General features: G+C 44.8%; 1 protein-coding gene across 4 annotated transcripts in view; it reads right to left on the bottom strand.

The window, feature by feature from the left end:
• Nucleotides 1-17,886, bottom strand: part of XPC (XPC complex subunit, DNA damage recognition and repair factor) — a 35,485-nt gene that overhangs the window by 10,901 nt on the left and 6,698 nt on the right. For all 4 annotated transcript variants that reach the window (XR_016394771.1, XR_016394772.1, XM_089919787.1 and 1 more), the window contains exons 2-7: nucleotides 17,338-17,533; nucleotides 15,251-15,369; nucleotides 12,863-12,986; nucleotides 11,863-11,947; nucleotides 10,181-10,338; nucleotides 9,784-9,904 (exon numbers count right to left, since the gene is read on the bottom strand). Coding sequence is in view for 2 of the 4 variants with exons in the window: in XM_089919787.1 (XP_089775913.1) it covers nucleotides 9,784-9,904; nucleotides 10,181-10,338; nucleotides 11,863-11,947; nucleotides 12,863-12,986; nucleotides 15,251-15,369; nucleotides 17,338-17,533 (803 nt within the window). In the remaining 2 variants the exon portion in view is untranslated. The remainder of the gene's footprint in view (nucleotides 1-9,783; nucleotides 9,905-10,180; nucleotides 10,339-11,862; nucleotides 11,948-12,862; nucleotides 12,987-15,250; nucleotides 15,370-17,337; nucleotides 17,534-17,886) is intronic.

Here is a 17,886-nt window from a genome sequence, read left to right as displayed (position 1 = left end):
GGAAGGCAGGTTTTCTGTGAAAAGCCAGTTATATTGAAAAAAATAACTACTTTTGCCTTGTTTCTTCTGGAGTTAAAAACGGCGGATGAGAAAACATCAAAGAAACCCAAATTGAGGAACTCTACAAAATTCCTAAAAAGCACTCCTCAGGAGTGTCCAGGAGGACTGGGACACTGTCACGGCCTGGAGGGGATGGGGCGCTGGGGTGACAAGATCACTAATGCCTGGACTGCATCCTGGGACAGGAAAAGGGCATCAGTGGGAAAACGTGGAAAACAGAACTCACCCCTCCAGTGTGGCTGACAACACGCTCTTAACTGGCACAGTGCACACCATACGAGTGTTGGTTGGCTCCTCTCTTTCTCAGTGTGTGGGTGGTGCAGGGGCACGGGTGTAAAAGCCAGGGAAACTGAGCACCAGCAGGCGGCTGAATGATGGTTTAAACCTAGAACCTCCATCCGGAACATCCCCACCTCGTCCTCCTCACAAGACCACAGGGAAGACTGAATAAGGTCAGGTACACGACAGCGCTCTGGAAGCGATCTTGTGCCTCGCAAAGACGCGTGGTCACCACCTTTCACAAGTACGTCACTGAAGAAAAAATTTAAGTTACAAAACTGTATGATCCCTACACTAAATACAAGGTGAGCCAAGTGAAAAGGCCGAATCCTAGAAACATACAAATTACCAAAACTAACTCAAGAGAAAACAGAGACTCTGAAGAGACCTATAACGAGAGACTGAGTCAAAAATCAAGCCCTCCCAATAGAGGGGGATCAAGACAGCAGAGTATGAGGACGTGGAGCTCACCTCCCCCCACAAACACACCAAAAACACATCTACACGAGCAATAACTCCCACAGAAAACTAACTGGAAACTCACAGAAGATCTCCCATAACCAAAGCTGCAAGAAAGATCTCCATGTAATCGGGTAGGATGCAAAAAAGAAAGGTACCAGGTTGGGACCGGCACTCCTGGGAGGGATCTGTCAGGAAGAGAAGGTGTCCGCTTGCCCTGGGGAGTCCCCTTCCTGCTGGGAAGCCCACTGAGACAGACAGAAGGGCTGGAGAAGCCTAGACTCTACTCAAGAGGAGCATGCGGGCTGGCTTGCTAACAACCAGGACAGAGAGACCTGCCCTGGTGGTGGCCGCCTCCCCGCACTTCCCAATTCACAGGGGCGAATGCCCTGGCCCCGCTCACTCCACACCACGGCCTGGCGTGAGATCAGTGCAGAGACTGGGTCTAGCTGCGCAGAGGCAGACGGGGTGCCTGGGATGTGATCCAGGCGGGACTGTGAAGACTCCCGTCAGTGCACACACAGGGGCGACGGGGCATGCTGGGAAGACAGTGTCAGCGCATGCCACACGTGGCACCTCAACAAGGTGCAGCAGCTAAGCAGTGAATTTCACGCAGAACCTACAAGATGCTGCCACGAGCAACTCGCTTCATGGCGAAAGACGCGCACAGACTGAAAGCGAAGTATGAAAAATATTTCATGCAAATGGAAACAACAAGCAAGCGGGCACAGCAATACTTAACAAAAGACAAAGCAGACTTCAAAACAAAGACCATAAAGAAAGACAAAGAAGGATATTACATAACAATAAAGGCATCAGTACAACAGCGTATTACACTTGTTAACATATACGTTTCCAATACAGGAGCACCTAAATATATAAAACAAATATTAACAGACGTAAAAGGAGAAATTCACAGGAATACAATAACAATAGAGGACTATAACATCCCACCGACATCAATGAACAGATCATCCAGACAGAAAATCAGTATGGCAAGAGAGGTCCTAAATGACACAATGGACCAACTGTACTTAATAGATATCTACAGGACACTAAATAAGAAAAACACCAAATATACATTCTTTTCAAGCCAGCAAGGAACATTCTCACGGATAGACACATACTTGGTCACAAAACAAGCCTCAACAAGTTTAAGAGGACAGAAATATTTTCAAGCATCTTTTCTCACCACAACGGTAAGAAACTAGAAATCAACCACAGAAAGGAAAACAGGAAAAGAACAAACACATGGAGACTAAACAACATGTTACTAAAAAGCAAATGGGTTGATGATGAAATCAAAGAGGAGATCAGAAATATCTTGAGACAAATGAAAATAGAAACACAATCTTACAAAATCTATGGGATGCAGCAAAAGCAGTTCTAAGAGGGAAGCACATAGCAATACAGGCCTTCCACAAAAACAAGAAAAATCTCAAACAAGATAACCTACCACCTAAAAGAATGAGAAAAAGAAGGACAAACAAAACCCAAAGTCAGCAGAAGGAAGAAATAATAAAGATCAGAGAGGAAATAAAAGACATCAAAAAAGCAATAGAAAAGATCAATAAAACCAAGAGCTGTTTTTGTTTTTAAGATAAACCAAATTGATAAACCTCTAGCGAGGCTCACCAACAAGAAGAGAGAGAGGACCCAAATAAACAAAATAAGAAATAAAAGAGGAGAAACAACTGAAACCACAGAAAAACAAAAAATCATGAAAGAATACAAACAGTTATATGCCAACAAATTGGACAACCTAGAACAAGTGAACAAGTTTCTAGAAACATACAGCCTGCCAAAACTGAGTCAAGAAGAAACAATTTGAACAGACCATTCACTAGAAGTGAAATACAACCTATAATTTAAAAAACTCCCTGCAAACAAAAGTCCACTACCAGAGAGCTTCACTAGGGAATTCTACCAAACATACAAAAAGACAAAAACAAAAACTTAAATCTATCCTTCTCAAACTATTCCAAAAAAATGAAGAGGAGGGAACACTCCGAAATTCATACTATGAAACCACCATTACCCTGATACCAAAACCAGACAAAGACACTTACAACCCCAAATCTTTGATGAATACAGATGCAAAAATCCTCAACAAAGTATTAGCAAACTGAATCCAACAATACATACTAAGGATACCATGCTCAAGTTGGATTCACTCCAGGGTTGCAAGGATGGTTCAAAATATGTAAATCAATCAATGTGATACACCACATTAACAAAAGAATAGATAAAAATCACATGATCATCTCAATAAATGCAGAAAAAGCATCTGACAAAATTCAACAACGATTCATGATAAAAATTCTCACCAAAGTGGGTACAGAGGGGACATAACTCAACATGATAAAAGCCGACCATGTCAAATCCACAGCCAACATAATACGCAACAGTGAAAAACTGAAGGCTTTCCCAATAAATTCAGGAACTAGACAGGGATGTCCACCCTTCCTGCTTCTGTTTAACATAATATTGTAAGTCCTAGCTACAAGAAAAAGAAATAAAAGGCATCCAAATTGGAAGGGAAAAGGTAAAACTATCACTATTTGCAGATGACATGATATTCTATATAGAGAACTCTAAAGTTTCCACATAAAAACTATTAGAACTAATAAATGAATTCAGCAAGGCAGCAGGATGTAAGATTAATATACGGAAATTTACTGTGTTTCTATACACTAACAATGAAATATCAGACAGAGGAAGTAAAAAAAGCAATCCTGTTTATTAAAATTGCATCCCCCCCCAAAAAAAAACACAAAACACAAAACCTAGGAATAAACTTAACCAAGGAAGTAGAAAGATCTATATGCTAAAACCATAAAACACTGATTAAGGGAACTGAAGATGATTCAAAGAAATGGAAAGATATCCCATGCTCTTGGATTGGAAGAATTAATATTGTTAACATGAACATACTACCCAAAGCAACCTACAGATTTAATGCAATCCCTATCAAAATACCCATGACATTTTTCACAGAACTAGAATAAATAATCCTAAAACTTATATGGAACCACAAAAGACCCAGAACTGCCAAAGCAATCCTGAGGAAAAAGAACAAAGCTGGAGGCATAACCTTTCCAGACTTTATACTATACTACACAGCTATAGTAAACAAAACAGTGTGGTGTTGGCATAGAAACAGACATATAAATCAAAGGAACAGAATAAAGAGCCCAGAAATAAACCCACACACTTATGGTCAACTAATCTATGACACAGGAGGCAAGAGTATACAATGGAGAAAAGACAGTTTCTTCAACAAGTGTTGCTGGGAAAACTGGACAGCTACATGTAAAACAATGAGATTAGAACATTCCCTCACACCACATACAAGAATAAATTCAAAATGGCTTAAAGACCTAAATGTAAGATCTGAAACCATAAAACTCCTAGAAGAGGGCTTCCCTGGTGGCGCAGTGGTTGAGAATCTGCCTGCCAATGCAGGGGACACAGGTTCGAGCCCGGGTCTGGGAAGATCCCACATGCCGCGGAGCAACTAGGCCCGTGAGCCACAACTACTGAGCCTGCGCGTCTGGAGCTTGTGCTCCGCAACAAGAGAGGCCGCGACAGTGAGAGGCCCGCGCACCGCGATGAAGAGCGGCCCCCCCTCGCCGCAACTAGAGAAAGCCCACGCACAGAAACGAAGGCCCAACACAGCCATAAATAAATAAATAAATAAATAAATAAAATTAAAAAAAAAAAACAACTCCTAGAAGAGAACATAGGTGGAACACTCTTTGAAATAAATTGTAGCAATATTTTCTTGAATCAGTCTTCTAAGGCAAAATAAATAAAAGCAAAAATAAACAAATGGGACCTAATTAAACTTAAAAGGCTTTACACAACAAAGGAAACCGTTAACAAAATGAAAAGACAACCTACTGAATGGGAGAAAATGTTTGCAAACGATGAGACTGACAAGGGTTAATATCCAAAATATACAAACAGCTCATACAGCTCAATAACAAAAAAAAAACAAACAACCCGGGCTTCCCTGGTGGCGCAGTGGTTGAGAGTCCGCCTGCCGATGCAGGGGACACGGTTTCGTGCCCCGGTCCAGGAAGATCCCACATGCCGTGGAACGGCTGGGCCCGTAAGCCATGGCCGCTGAGCCTGCACGTCCGGAGCCTGTGCTCCGCAACGGGAGAGGCCACAACAGTGAGAGGCCCGCGTACCGCAAAACAAAAACAAAAACAAACAAACAACCCAATCAAACAATGGGCAGAAGACATACGGATGGCTAACAGGCACATGAAAAGATACTCTACATTGCTAATTATTAGAGAAATGCAAATCAAAACCACAATCAGCTATCACCTCACACCTGTCAGAATGGCTATCATCAAAAAGCCTACAAATAACAAATGCTGGAGAGGATGTGGAGAAAAGGGAATCCCCGAACACTGGTGGTAAGAATTTACATTGGTGCAGCCATTATGGAAAACAGTATGAAAGTTACTTAAAAAACTAAAAACGGAACTATCATATGACCCAGCAATTCCACTCCTGGGTGTATCTGGAAAAACCCTCTAATCCAAAAAGATAACATGCACCCCAGTGAACACAGCAGCACTATTTACAATACTCAAGACATGGAAGGAACCCCAGTACCCATCAACAGATGACTGGATTAAGAAGATGTGGTATATACATACAATGGAACATTACTCAACCACAAAAAACAATAAAATACTTTGCTTTGCAGCAACATGGATGAACCTAGAGAATATCATGCTTCATGAAATAAGTCAGACAGAGAAAGACAAATATGGTAATGATATTGCTTATACGTAGAACCAAAAAAAAAAAAATACAAATGACAGTGTATGCAAAGCAGAAACAGAGTCACAGATATAGAGAACAAACTTGTGGTTACCAAGGGGGAGTGAGAAGAGAAAAGGGACAAATTAGGGTATGGAATTAACAGATACAAACTACTATACATAAAATAGATAAGCGGATTTGCTGTATAGCACAGGGAATTATACCCATTATCTTGTAATAAGCTATAATGGAATATAATCTGCAAAAAACACTAAATCACTATGCTGTAATCTGAAACTAACACAATATTGTAAATCAACTATACTTCAATCAATCAATCGACAGAAAATCCATGAATGCAGTGCACTACGTTAGTAGAATGAAGGGGAGAAAAATCACAAAATCATCTCATTTGACACAGAAAAAGCATCTGACAGAATTCAAAGCACTTTCATGATTAAAACACATTCAGAAAACTAGAAATACGGTTCTTCAACATGATAAAGAATGTATATGAAAATCCACAACGACCAAGATACTCAGTCATGAAAGAGTGAAAAGCTTTCCCTCCCAATATCAAGAACCAGACAAGATGCCTGCTTTTGTCACTGCTATTCTACACTGTGCTGGAAGTTCTAGCCAGAGCAACTGGACAAGAACAAGAAACAAAAGGCATTCAAACCGGAAAAGAAGAAGTAAAACTAACTCTGTTCACAGAGGTCAAGATCTTATATATAGAAAATCCCAAAGAATGCACAAGAAACTGTTAAATGAACTCAGCAAAGCCGCAAGGTATAAGATCAACACAATCAGCCATTTTTTAAATACACCTTCACTGAACAATCTGAGAAGGAAATTAAGAAAACAATACCATTTACAACAGCATCGAAAAGAATAACATACCTAGAAAAAGTTTAACCAAGAAGATGAAAGACAGGTACACTGAAAACTACAAAATACAACTAAAAGAAATTTAAAAAGCAAATAAAAGGGAAAAGCCATGTTTACAGACTTAATATTGACTAGATAGCAATGCTGCCCTAATCAATGTACAGAATCAATGCAAACCCTATCAATACTCCAATGGCCTTTTTTTTTTTTCTTTTCGCGGTACGCGGGCCTCTCACTGTTGTGGCCTCTCCCATTGCAGAGCACAGGCGTCGGACGCGCAGACTCAGCGGCCCAGCCGCTCCACGGCATGTGGGATCTTCCCGGACCGGGGCATGAACTCACGTCCCCTGCATTGGCAGGCGGACTCTCAACCACTTGCGCCACCAGGGAAGCCCCTCCAATGGCCTTTTTTGCAGAAATGGAAAAGCAGACCATCAATTTCACATGAAACTGCACAGGGCCCCACATAGCCAAAATAGCATTATGAGGTTGTACTCATACTTCCGATTTCAAAACTTACTACAGATTCACAGTAATCAAAACAGTGTGGCACTGGCATAAGGACAGACATGTAGACCAATGGAATACAACAGACAGCCCAGAAATTAACCCAAGTGTCTATGGCCAATTGATTTCTGATACGTGTGCCAAGACCATTCATCCCCATTGAAAAACTTCCAATAAATAGTGAAAATAATACAACAAATACAATGAATAGTTGAAAGACTAGTCACTAGTCTCTTCAAGAAATGGTGCTGGGACCACTGGATATCCACTTGCAAAAATAATGAAGTTGAACACCTACCTTACATCATATAAAAACATTAACTCAAAATGGATGAAAGATCTAAATGTAAGAGCTAAAACTGTAAAACTCTTAGAAGGAAATACAGGAGGAAATCTTCATGATCTGGGATTTGGCAATGAATTCTTGATATGACACCAAAAGTACAAGAAACAAAAGAGGACTTCCCTGGTGGCACAGTGGTTAAGAATCTGCCTGCCAGTGCAGGGGACACGGGTTCGAGCCCAGGTCTGGGAAGATCCCACATGCCGCGGAGCAACTAAGTATGTGTGCCACAACTACTGAAGCCCGCACGCCTACAGCCCGTGCTCCGCAACAAGAGAAGCCACCGCATTAAGAAACCCGCGCACCGCAACGAAGAGTAGCCCCCACTCGCCGCAACTAGAGAAAGCTCACGCACAGCAACCAAGACCCAATGCAGCCAAACATAAAATAATTTTAAAAAAAAAAGAAAAATAGAAAATTGGACTTTGTCAGAATTAAAACTTTTGTGCATCAAAGGACTTCATGAAGAAAGTAAAAAGACAACCTACAGAATGGGAGAAAATATTTGCAAAGCATATATCTGATAGGCGTCTAGTAACCGAAATATATAAAGGACTCTTACAACTCAGTAACAAAGACAAAGAACCCAATTTTAAATGGGCAAAGGACCTGAACAGACATTTCTCCAAAGAAGATAAACAAATGGCCGATACGCATATGAAAAGACATTAACCCATCATTAATCATCGGGAAAATGCAGACCAAAGCCACAGTGAGTACCACTTCACACCTGTAAGGATGACTATAATCCAAAAAATGGAAAATAACAAGTGTTCGTGATGATTTGGAGAAACTGGAATCCTTGTACTTTGCTGGTGAGAAGGTAAGATGGTGCAGCTGCTATGTAAAACAGTTTGGCATACAATTACCATATGACCCAGCAACTCTACTTCTAGGTATATACCCAAAAGAACTGAAAACAAGTACCCAAATAAATGTATGTACACACAGTGTTTATAGCAGTACTCTTCATAACAGCCAAAAGATGGAAAACAACCTAAGCGCCCATCAGTTGATGAATGGATAAGTGAAATGTGGTCTATCCATACAATGGAATATTATTCACCATAAAAAGGAATGAGGTTGATACATGTTACAAACGTGAATGAACCTTGAAAGCATGCTAAGTGAAAGAAGCCAGACACAAAAGGTCAGATATAGTCGTCCCTCGGTTATCTGTGGGGACTGGTTCCAGGCCCCCGCCGGACGCCAAAATCCGCAATGCTTAAGTCCCTTCTACAAAACGCCAGAGCACAGCTGGTGCTGCCTCCATCCCTGGGTTCTGCATCTGCAGGTTCAACCAGGTGCAGATATGAATCCAACTGGCAGCCGGCTGAATCCGTGAGTGTGGAGCCTGCAGACAGGGAGTGCCGACTGTACTGTGATTTCTTTTATGTGGAATATCCCCAGTACGCAAACCCATAGAGAGAGAGTGCGAACTGGTGGCTGCCAGACACTTGGGGAGGCGGGAAAAGGGGCAAGAATGGGAGTGACTGTCCTAGGTACAGGGTCTCCTTCCGGGATAGGAAGAGTGTCTTGGAAATAGACAGACGTGGTGGATGCACAACACTGAAAATGCACCGAGTATCACTGAATTGTTTACTTCTTTAAAAAAAACTATTTCTTTGCTTAATAAAACTACACAAACAAAACAAATATGTATGTGCACAAATATACGTGGGAACAAAGTCTGGGAGGATGACACTGAAATACGAGTGTTTTTCTCTGGGTGGTGATATCACCGCACAATTACTGTCCAGATACCTCACACTTTTTCAAGCCAAATTGGAAGAGAAGTAAGGTGCCAGTCATTTGGTCTCTAAAGATACAAAAAGTCTCTTTCCCTAAACAGAATCTGAAGCTCAGACACAAGTATATGCATCAACAGAAATCTTCCAGAGATAAAACCACATTTCTACCTATTTTTGTTTTATTGAGACAGAGCCTCACCTAAGGGTATTTTAAGCATGCGACAAAGCCCGTCTACACACAAACTCTTCGCCAAGACTCCTTTTGGACAGAACCCTACTCACTGCACGGCCACCTGCCAGCATCTTCACCCAGCTTGGAAGGTAAGGAAACACTTTCTTAAGGATTTCAGCAGCCAATTTGAAAAAACATTTCCTTGGGACTTTTAAACACGATTTTTGAATACTGTAAACAATTCGAGGGCAGCTGACCAAAAATTAAGTGCTTTAATACACCAGGACACCAAGTAAGAGACAGGAGAGAGGGCAGCTTTCAACTCACACATGGGCCCAATCCTGTCTCCAATGCTTACCAACCGAATGACCCTAAGAAAGTGATTTAGCCTCTCTGAGCTTCAGTACCTGTTTTTATTTTATGAGAACTGAGCAAGGAAATATATGTAAAACAGCTGGAATGGGTATGTGGCACATGACTGCCATATTCCCCAGCTAACAGACCTAATGAAAACAGTGCTGCCAGGAGTCACTCACGTGGACCAACTCTTCACTGTCTCTCGCAGAGTAAATAGCAAACCTTCTCTCCAGCGTCGTCTGCAGGCCATCCTGCTCATTGCTTGAAAGGTCTGCATTAACTGTAAATGTTCCAATGAACCTGGAGAGAAATCGGGCATTCCTTTGCATCAGACGTCAGGGCAAAGAGGAACTCTGTTCTTCTACAGCCGAAACACAGAGCGGGGTGTCTTGGGAGCCCCGCCTGCCAGTGCCCCTCTTCCCAGCCTGTCTGGCCAACTCCTGAAGACCCAACTCACACCCTCCCCCTGGGGAGCCTTCCCAGCCCCTCAAGGAGGGTCTGTGGAACTGACCTGCACCCAGCCTCTGAGACACAAATCCTACACTACGCTCTGGAGCACAGGCCTGAAGGCCCTACCATTTCGCCAGGTTTGACAGGTAGCTGACGTCCACGTCTTGAGGTGGCACTTTGGTAAAGCGAGTTGGGACGATGGAGAGGCCGATGGCGCGCAGATCTGGCTGGCTGCAGATGCTATTTCGATAGAAGCCATTTGCCAGCAGACACAGAAGGTGAACCTGGGGAGAGGGAAAAGGGAAGGCTGAAAACCAGTGGGATTTTTGCTGCCAAATTCAAAGACGTTTTGCGGACAGGAAATATTTGTTGTCATTTCTACATACAAGAAAGTAAAAATACTAACACTGCCATCTCCCAAGACTCTGTCTTTCATCCCCTCTTCTCTCTAGGTACTCCTTCCCTCAAAGAAACAATCACATCTCAAAGCTGCAAAATACAAACTTCCTTTTTCTCAAGAGGTCTTATCTTCTAGAGGTACTGATACATCCTGAAGGATTTGTGGATGAAATGTTACAAAGTCTGGTGTTTGCTCCAAAAAGATCAGGAGGAAACGGAATGGGGGAGAGCCGCTGTCGCAGCTGGGATGGGACAGGCCGTGTGCACCTCAACCCCACCCCGGTGTGTGTAATGCCTCTGCCGCAGACCCACACGTGTCCCCAGGCCTGCGCGCCACCCCAGCCTTCCCCAGCCTCCGGAAACGACCACGCGGCTGTCTGCTCCTCCTCCCACTCAGCTTTGCATCATTTCCCCTCAAGGCAGTCCCCCTTCTTCCTGCCTACAGCCGGCCTGCTGCAGCCCATGCTCCGCCCTTCTCCCCTCACTTAAGCTTCACATCTTGGAGTCATAGTCATCATCGCCTTTCTTTCACCTCCAACACCAAGGGGTAAAAGAAACCCAGCCACCCGGCTCGGCGCCCAGGCCTGTGAGGGCGCCACGCCAGCTCTCCCCTCGTCTCTCCACCCTGACTCTGTGCTCTTTGCACCTCTCGGCTTCTGCAGCTGCTGCAGGCAGTGCCCCTTCCGCCCTCCGCATCACTACACTCTCCCTAGCTGCCTGCTGCCGGTCAGAGGAAAACCAAAGTCTGCCCTTGCCTCACTCTCCATGGGCCTCCAGCGCATGCTGCCTCCTAGATGCAGGCCCCCTGGCTGTCCCACCAGCCCGGCCACCACTCGGCCTTTCTGCGTCTCCCTGTGCCATCCTTCCTCCTGACCCGCCCCATCCTCTCTCCTAAATGAGGCCTTCCTCGGCTACTGAGGCCCACACTGATCTCTTTCCTTGTTCTATGTCTCGAGTCTCCCTGTTTTGATGTCTTTCCTGTTCCCTGTGTGAGATCAGAAACTCCTGAATGGTAGGAAACAAGCTTCGTACAAGTCTCTCTCCCCACAATGCCAAGCACCTTGCTAAGCACCTTGCTAATGGTGTATGTTCAGGAAGTACCCGCTGAAGCCAGAAGCCACAGCAACTTTAGCTGAGATCAGAACCAACGTTATTAAACAGCTGAGAGAAGGGATGGGAGGACAGTGCCTGGTATTAGCCCCTGCTGCCCGCCCGGCACTGAGCTACGTGCTTTCCACGTGCTATCTGCTTACTCCTCACGCCCATCCCCCCAGGCAGACACTGTTATCACCCCCACTTCAGGAGCGAGTCAGAAACTCACCAGGTCACACAGTGAGTGGAAGCCCAGAGGCAGGGCTGATGGAAAGCCCAGTTCCCCTGCGTACCACCCTCCTCCTTCCCTGCCGTACCTTGTGTGTGTCCTCACGGACTTCCTTATTGAAACGTTTCATCATCCTCCGAAGATATGTCTCAAACTCCGTTTTTATCTTTTCGCTGCAATGCACATTGAAAACTCGGAGGATGAAGGGTGAAGGCCGACCCCACGCTCCCGTCGACGCCTTTCAGCTGCGATGACTGAGGCTGTGCTACTCAACAGACCTGCAGGCTGGCTGTTCCCACTCCTCCTTACCCGCGAGCCCTGGCCCAGGACGTTCCCCCCCCTTGCTCGACCTGCGCCCACCCGCCATCCAAGCATGCTTCAGAGCCCGCCCTCCAGGACGTCCCCTCTGACTGTCCCGCCCCCAGGACTGACCGGCTCCTCAGCACACACTGCCTTACGTCAGGTTAGCGCACGCTCGTTTGTGCGATGCTGTTCTGCTGTAAAATCTCTCTCATGTCTGTGTCCCAAGCATCCTGAGGAAAACCTGAGGCTTCCTGACTGCTATTGTCTCCCTCCTTCAGGCCTCATAACGTGCCCATCGCACGGGGGCCTCAGGAACCAATTAACTACCAGGAGACGCGCTCCATATGGCCGGGCTGCCAGGGGCTGCCGAGGGCCTGGGGACCCTGGAGAGGAGTGGGGGCCCCTAGCCGCAGCAGGCACTGCCGCAGGCCCTGCAGTGACATGGGGAGACGAACAGCAACGCCGGGTCAGCCTGAGGGACGCAGATCGTGGCGCATCCACTCACAGCAGCAATGTTACTTAACCTGAGTCTCCGGCTCCTCATTCGCACGCTGTCCTAAAGACGGAGTAAGATGACGGGCAACCTGCAGAGCCCCTGGCACACCTCCTGCCCTAGCCAGGACACAAAGGTGTCTCCTTCAGTCCTAAAGGTGAGCCCAGGGCTCTCTCACCTAGCGCTCCTGACAGCTCTGACACTCAGCCCGGGTCTCCTATGTGTTTTTCATTGAGGAGCAGCTGCCAGTGATGATACGTGACAGAAACTAGAAGCAAGTGCTTAATCGTACCTTCTTTCTCTTGCCTTCACCTGCTCCGGTGTTTCAATTTCTATCTCCACGGGCTTCACGGGCAGAGCGGATGTAGAGAAGGCTGCGCTTTCCCCCACGTCACCCGGCACGGACTCACTAACTTCTATAAACAGTAATTTTTAAAATCAATAATAATAATTATCGTTATAATAGATACTGTACCAAACAAAATCGAGGTTCTGCTGGGACAGAGCAAGTGAGGAATGGGTGTGAGGTAGGAAACCGTAGAGACCATGTTCTGAGTTCCTAGGAAATGCCAGGCCCTGTGCTCTTACAATCTAACTGTCTCATTAACCTGCACAAGAACCCAGAGAAACAGCCCTCAGAGGAAGAACCTTAGGCACAGAGATAGTTAGGTGAACTAGATACAGACCCCTGGTTTCATGGAGCTAATGCTCATCTGTGTGTGTTTTAGAAGAGACTTAGGGAGCAATTTCCTATTCTCTGTATCACTATGGTAACGCTCACAAAAATTTGCTTTGTAGACAGGCATGACTTCCCCATTCAACTGTAAACTTGTACTGAATACACGGCAAGGCATGCATCTTCATCTCTTTCTCTGCTACACTGCTTATAAACACCAGCTGAAATAAATTAAATTTGCTGAACTGTGAACTTCATTAGCAAAGTTCCTTTCAAAGCAGCTCTGGGCCTAGAAGCAATGACACCCCACTGGCAATGACAATACCCAGTGCCAAGACCTTGGTTTCTATGTACCTGTTCCTACTAAAATGAACCAGGGCTTCTTAGAGGAAAAAAAAGGCCAATACCAGGTGTGCAGCAAGGAGAGTACAGAGAGATCCTGGAACATCTTATTGTGCCAAAGAACAAAAACATTCTCAGAAACTAATGAAGCCATGTCAAAAGGACTCTGTAGGGTAGCTAGCTCACAGGGGCTCCTGCTCGCCAAACGTGGGACAATCCAAAGATCAGAAGATGTAATGATGATAACTGATAACATTGAATTTTTAAGTCCATAGTGATACCCAAAATAAATAAATACAATTCTTAAAAGGCAGAGCTCTTCTTTACAGATCAAAGTCAGCTAATAAATATACATGAGATGACAGAATCAAAATATTTGCAGTGCTCAATATAATAATCTTTGATTCAGTCAAGATCATTGACGCTTGCTAAAACCATTAAGTAGAAAGTGACTGGGGAACAGGATATTCACACAGAATCAGAGTCCCACTAGAGATGGTAAATTACAAAAGGAAAATGTACCTTTACATTGGCACAATCAGGCAGTACCACAGACATGACCAAACTTAGCATCGGCAGCGGTACAACCTGACATTAGATGCCTCTGAATGGATGCACCGTGAAGTACAAAGCTCTGAAGTGTTCCTGCCAAAAAATGTTTAATCTAAATATAACTAAGTCTTTGGCCTCACCTTACAGTTTGTAAGAAATCCAGGGGGCATTCAAACAAGTTTCCCACCATCACGAACCACAATATGAGACATTCTACGAAACAAGAGGCCAGGACTCCACCAACACAAAACAAAACGAAACAAAAACCCAGTGCTATGAAAAGCAAAAAAAAAAAAAAAAGAGAGGAAAAACAGTTATAAAGGATAGTTTTATAACAATTAGGGACTTAATTTAGGTATGATAATGGTATTTCACCATGCAGGAGAATGTCTTACTCTTAGGAAATGCATGCTGAAGCATTTACAAGTGAAGAGTCAGGATGTCTGCGACTTACTTTCACGTGGTTCCACAATGCCGATTTACAGAAGGAAAGATGCTGGTACATTCAAACGGCACAATGGTAAAGTTAGTGAGTCTAGGTGAACAGTGTATGGGCTACATGTTCAATTTTTTTGTAGGTTTGAACGCTTTCAAAATAAAAAGCTGGGAAAGAAAAGTCACGCTAAGGATGGTGACATTAGGGGCTATGTATTTTGAGTATGTGATGCACCAGGCCCATCACATTTTCCCACAACAACCCTGGAGCCTAGACTGTGCCCAGCTCACAGTAAGTGTTCGGTGTTTACCAACTGTCACCAGTGGAAAAACTCAGCTCGGACAGCTGGAGTTACTCACTCACCCAGCTGCACAAGTGGCACAGCTGGCCTCTGAGCCAGGTATGAGCACCCGCAAAGCCCGGGCTCTATGAGACGATGCGTCTTCTCTATCTCATGATCCCCTCCATGGAGCACCACCAGAGGAAGAGAATATACAACGTTCTTTGCTAACCTGGTCATGACTTTTTCCTTACATCAAAAGCAAGTCCCCGACTGCAACTTTGTTTTTATTAGTTTCAAAAGAAAAGGACAGGATTGCAGTGACATGACTCCAAACAGAATCAAACAGAAAAACAGCATCAAACAGTTCTGAGAACAGAGGAAGACACTTTACCTTCTACCTCTTCCCAGTCCTCCTCACTCTCTTCCTCGTCGCCCCCTTCACCCCCACCTTTGTCCGCAGCAGCCTCTTTCTCTGGACGGTGCACCTTCTTGAGGGCACTCGGGAAGTCCCTGTGTAGAGATCACAGGAGGGAAGATGAAGAAAAGCTCAGACATCCTAGGGCTATGTTTAAACTAAACTCAACTTTAAGGACTCCTTCTATTTACTGAGAAACTGTTGCAATTAGTTGATGATTTGTGAGCTCTGAGCCTCACTTCCTCCATTAGCCCGGGTCTCAAGTTCCCATCAAGATGTGCTCTGGTCACAGGTCGCACACTAGATGTGCTGTCAAAACAGGAGGAACATGATGAACCTACAATCTAGAGCTGTGTGAAGGGAAACAGCTGTGTCTGTAAATGATACAGGGAAAGTTAGAAAAAAACCACAAAAATAATGTGAGTCCCAGAAGTAAAAGCTGCGATGTCTGTGTGCACACACGTGCAGCCAGACGCCAGAAAGAAGAGGAGAGAAGTCACATTTGCGGATCCTACCATGAGCCAACTCAGAAGATTGTTTCCCCACCTCTGGGAAATAAGACGAAAGGAGACTGAGGTTGGTAGAATTTTAACTTCTAAGTAAATGGGGATGTAACTGAACACAGGTGTGTCATAAGGAACACAGACGACTGGAAGCGTAAGGAGAGAACTACGTAGATACAGAGCTGGCTAAATACTGGCTCAAGAGTCAACGGTTGCTAATATGCAATAAAATTCTGCAAATTCACACATAAAATATGTTCAGGGAATTGAGTTACTTACAGCTTTTGTAAGACTGGACACATGGTATCCAGTGAGAATATGACCCAAGATTTTAGCACAGACATTTAAAATAACAAGCCTCAGGCTTCAGCTCTAAAAAGACAAACACTCCCTTTTTAGCCTGCCACTTCCTCTCAACACCACAGCAACAAAAATGTCCCCTTAGAGTAAAAGTGGCAGAAATGGCAACTCTTAACTGAGACGGAAAGGGGGACCAGAGCTTTCCCTGGCAACATCCTGGTCTATCTGTTTGTGAATTTCTATGCAGAAAGAATTCAACAAGTGGGGAGAGGCAACTGGGAAGCAGTAAGCTCAGAGGCATTCGCAGGAAAAGTCTTAGGGAAAAGAAGAACGATGGTGGAAAATCCACATGCTTCCTTGTGCTCCTTCCCACAGCTGCCCTGTCCTGGCCTACTTTCTGAGCCAGGACTGGAGGTTGCTGGAAAAGCTGACACTAAGAGTGAGGGTTTATTTCTGAAACGAAGAAGAAACTACTGCCTCTCTGTTTGTCCTCTTCCTCCCCCTCCCCAATTTCCCTAGGAGGCAGACGATCAAGTGTTGATTGTTCACCACATATTAATATGTTCATTCACGTCAAAGGCCCCGCCCTAGACACCACGGGGCATAAACAAATGAACCAGTGTGGGTCCAGCTGTCTGAGCTCACAGTGGTATATGGCACGGAAACAAGTAGTGTAACACAAGGCGGATCAGTTACACTCTTACGAGATGCAGCAAGAAGTCCGAGGAGGAAAAGGGGGAGGAATCAATTAAGACTGTGGAGGGGATGACTTCTGCTCTGCATCTTGAAGGTGGAAGAAACCGTTCCAGGCAGAAGGAAGAGCGTGAGCACGTGTCAAGTGAAGGAGGGAAGTCCAGCTGGGCAGGGGCGGAGCGCACCCGAGGAGAGCAGGACAGGACACGGCCAGACGTCAGGGAAATGCCTCGTGTATGAAACGTCTTCGTGTGGTATAAAGAGCACTGGACCAGGAGTCAGAAGACCGAGGTCTCATCCTGGTTTTAGCCACCATCTAGCTGTGTAACCACGAACAAATCACTTTCTGAAAGCTGTCGTCCTCATCTGAAAAGTTTGGGAGGTAAACTATATAATTGCCAAGACTCTTCCCAGCTCTTACTAGTGGTCTGAGCTCTACCTAGAAGAGTTTCAAGATCCCACCTTTTCCACAGATCCCAGTGACAAGCAAAAAGAGGAGGTTTTCTTAGTCACACTTCCCTGATGGGAACAATCAAGACCTGCTCAAGAGGTTTTCAGCCATCTCACCTGAAATCTTCCCCATCACTGAGGGCTTCATCCTTAATAACCTGAGGGTTTTCGGATTTAACAGTCACTTTGGCCGCTTTCTTTCTTGCTGGACCATCTGCTGGGCCCCCAGAATCACCGAAGCCTCTCTTCCTCTTTCCTCGTGAAACTTTTGAGAGAACACTCTTCTTTGGAGCTTTCTCATCTTCGAAGACATCTAGATGACCACACAGAACATGAGATAAGGGACAATAGGAAAGGTGGAGACACTGTAGCTTCACGGGCAGGGTCATGAGAAGTCCTCTCTGGTAACCTCCCTCTAAACCTCCGTCACCATCCCATGTTGGGTCAGCAACCAGCTTTCAGCCTCTTCCCACCTCCAGCTGGTCTACACTCTACACTCTTCCTTATCAGCACTGTATTCTACTCCTCCTAAGACTACAGACACACCACCACGTGACCCATACAACCTAAACTGCAAACCTTAAATTTCAGCTAATATCCAGCAAGGAAAATTCATCAATCCATTAATTAACACCTTGCTTATTTACTACCTGCCAAGACTAATTA

This window comes from Delphinapterus leucas, chromosome 10 (genome assembly GCF_059928025.1).
Source record: "Delphinapterus leucas isolate spDelLeu-1000000601 "Yukka" chromosome 10, BTC_Dleu_Yukka2, whole genome shotgun sequence".
Lineage (NCBI taxonomy): Eukaryota > Metazoa > Chordata > Mammalia > Artiodactyla > Monodontidae > Delphinapterus > Delphinapterus leucas.
This window is presented reverse-complemented; position numbering and strand designations above follow the sequence as displayed.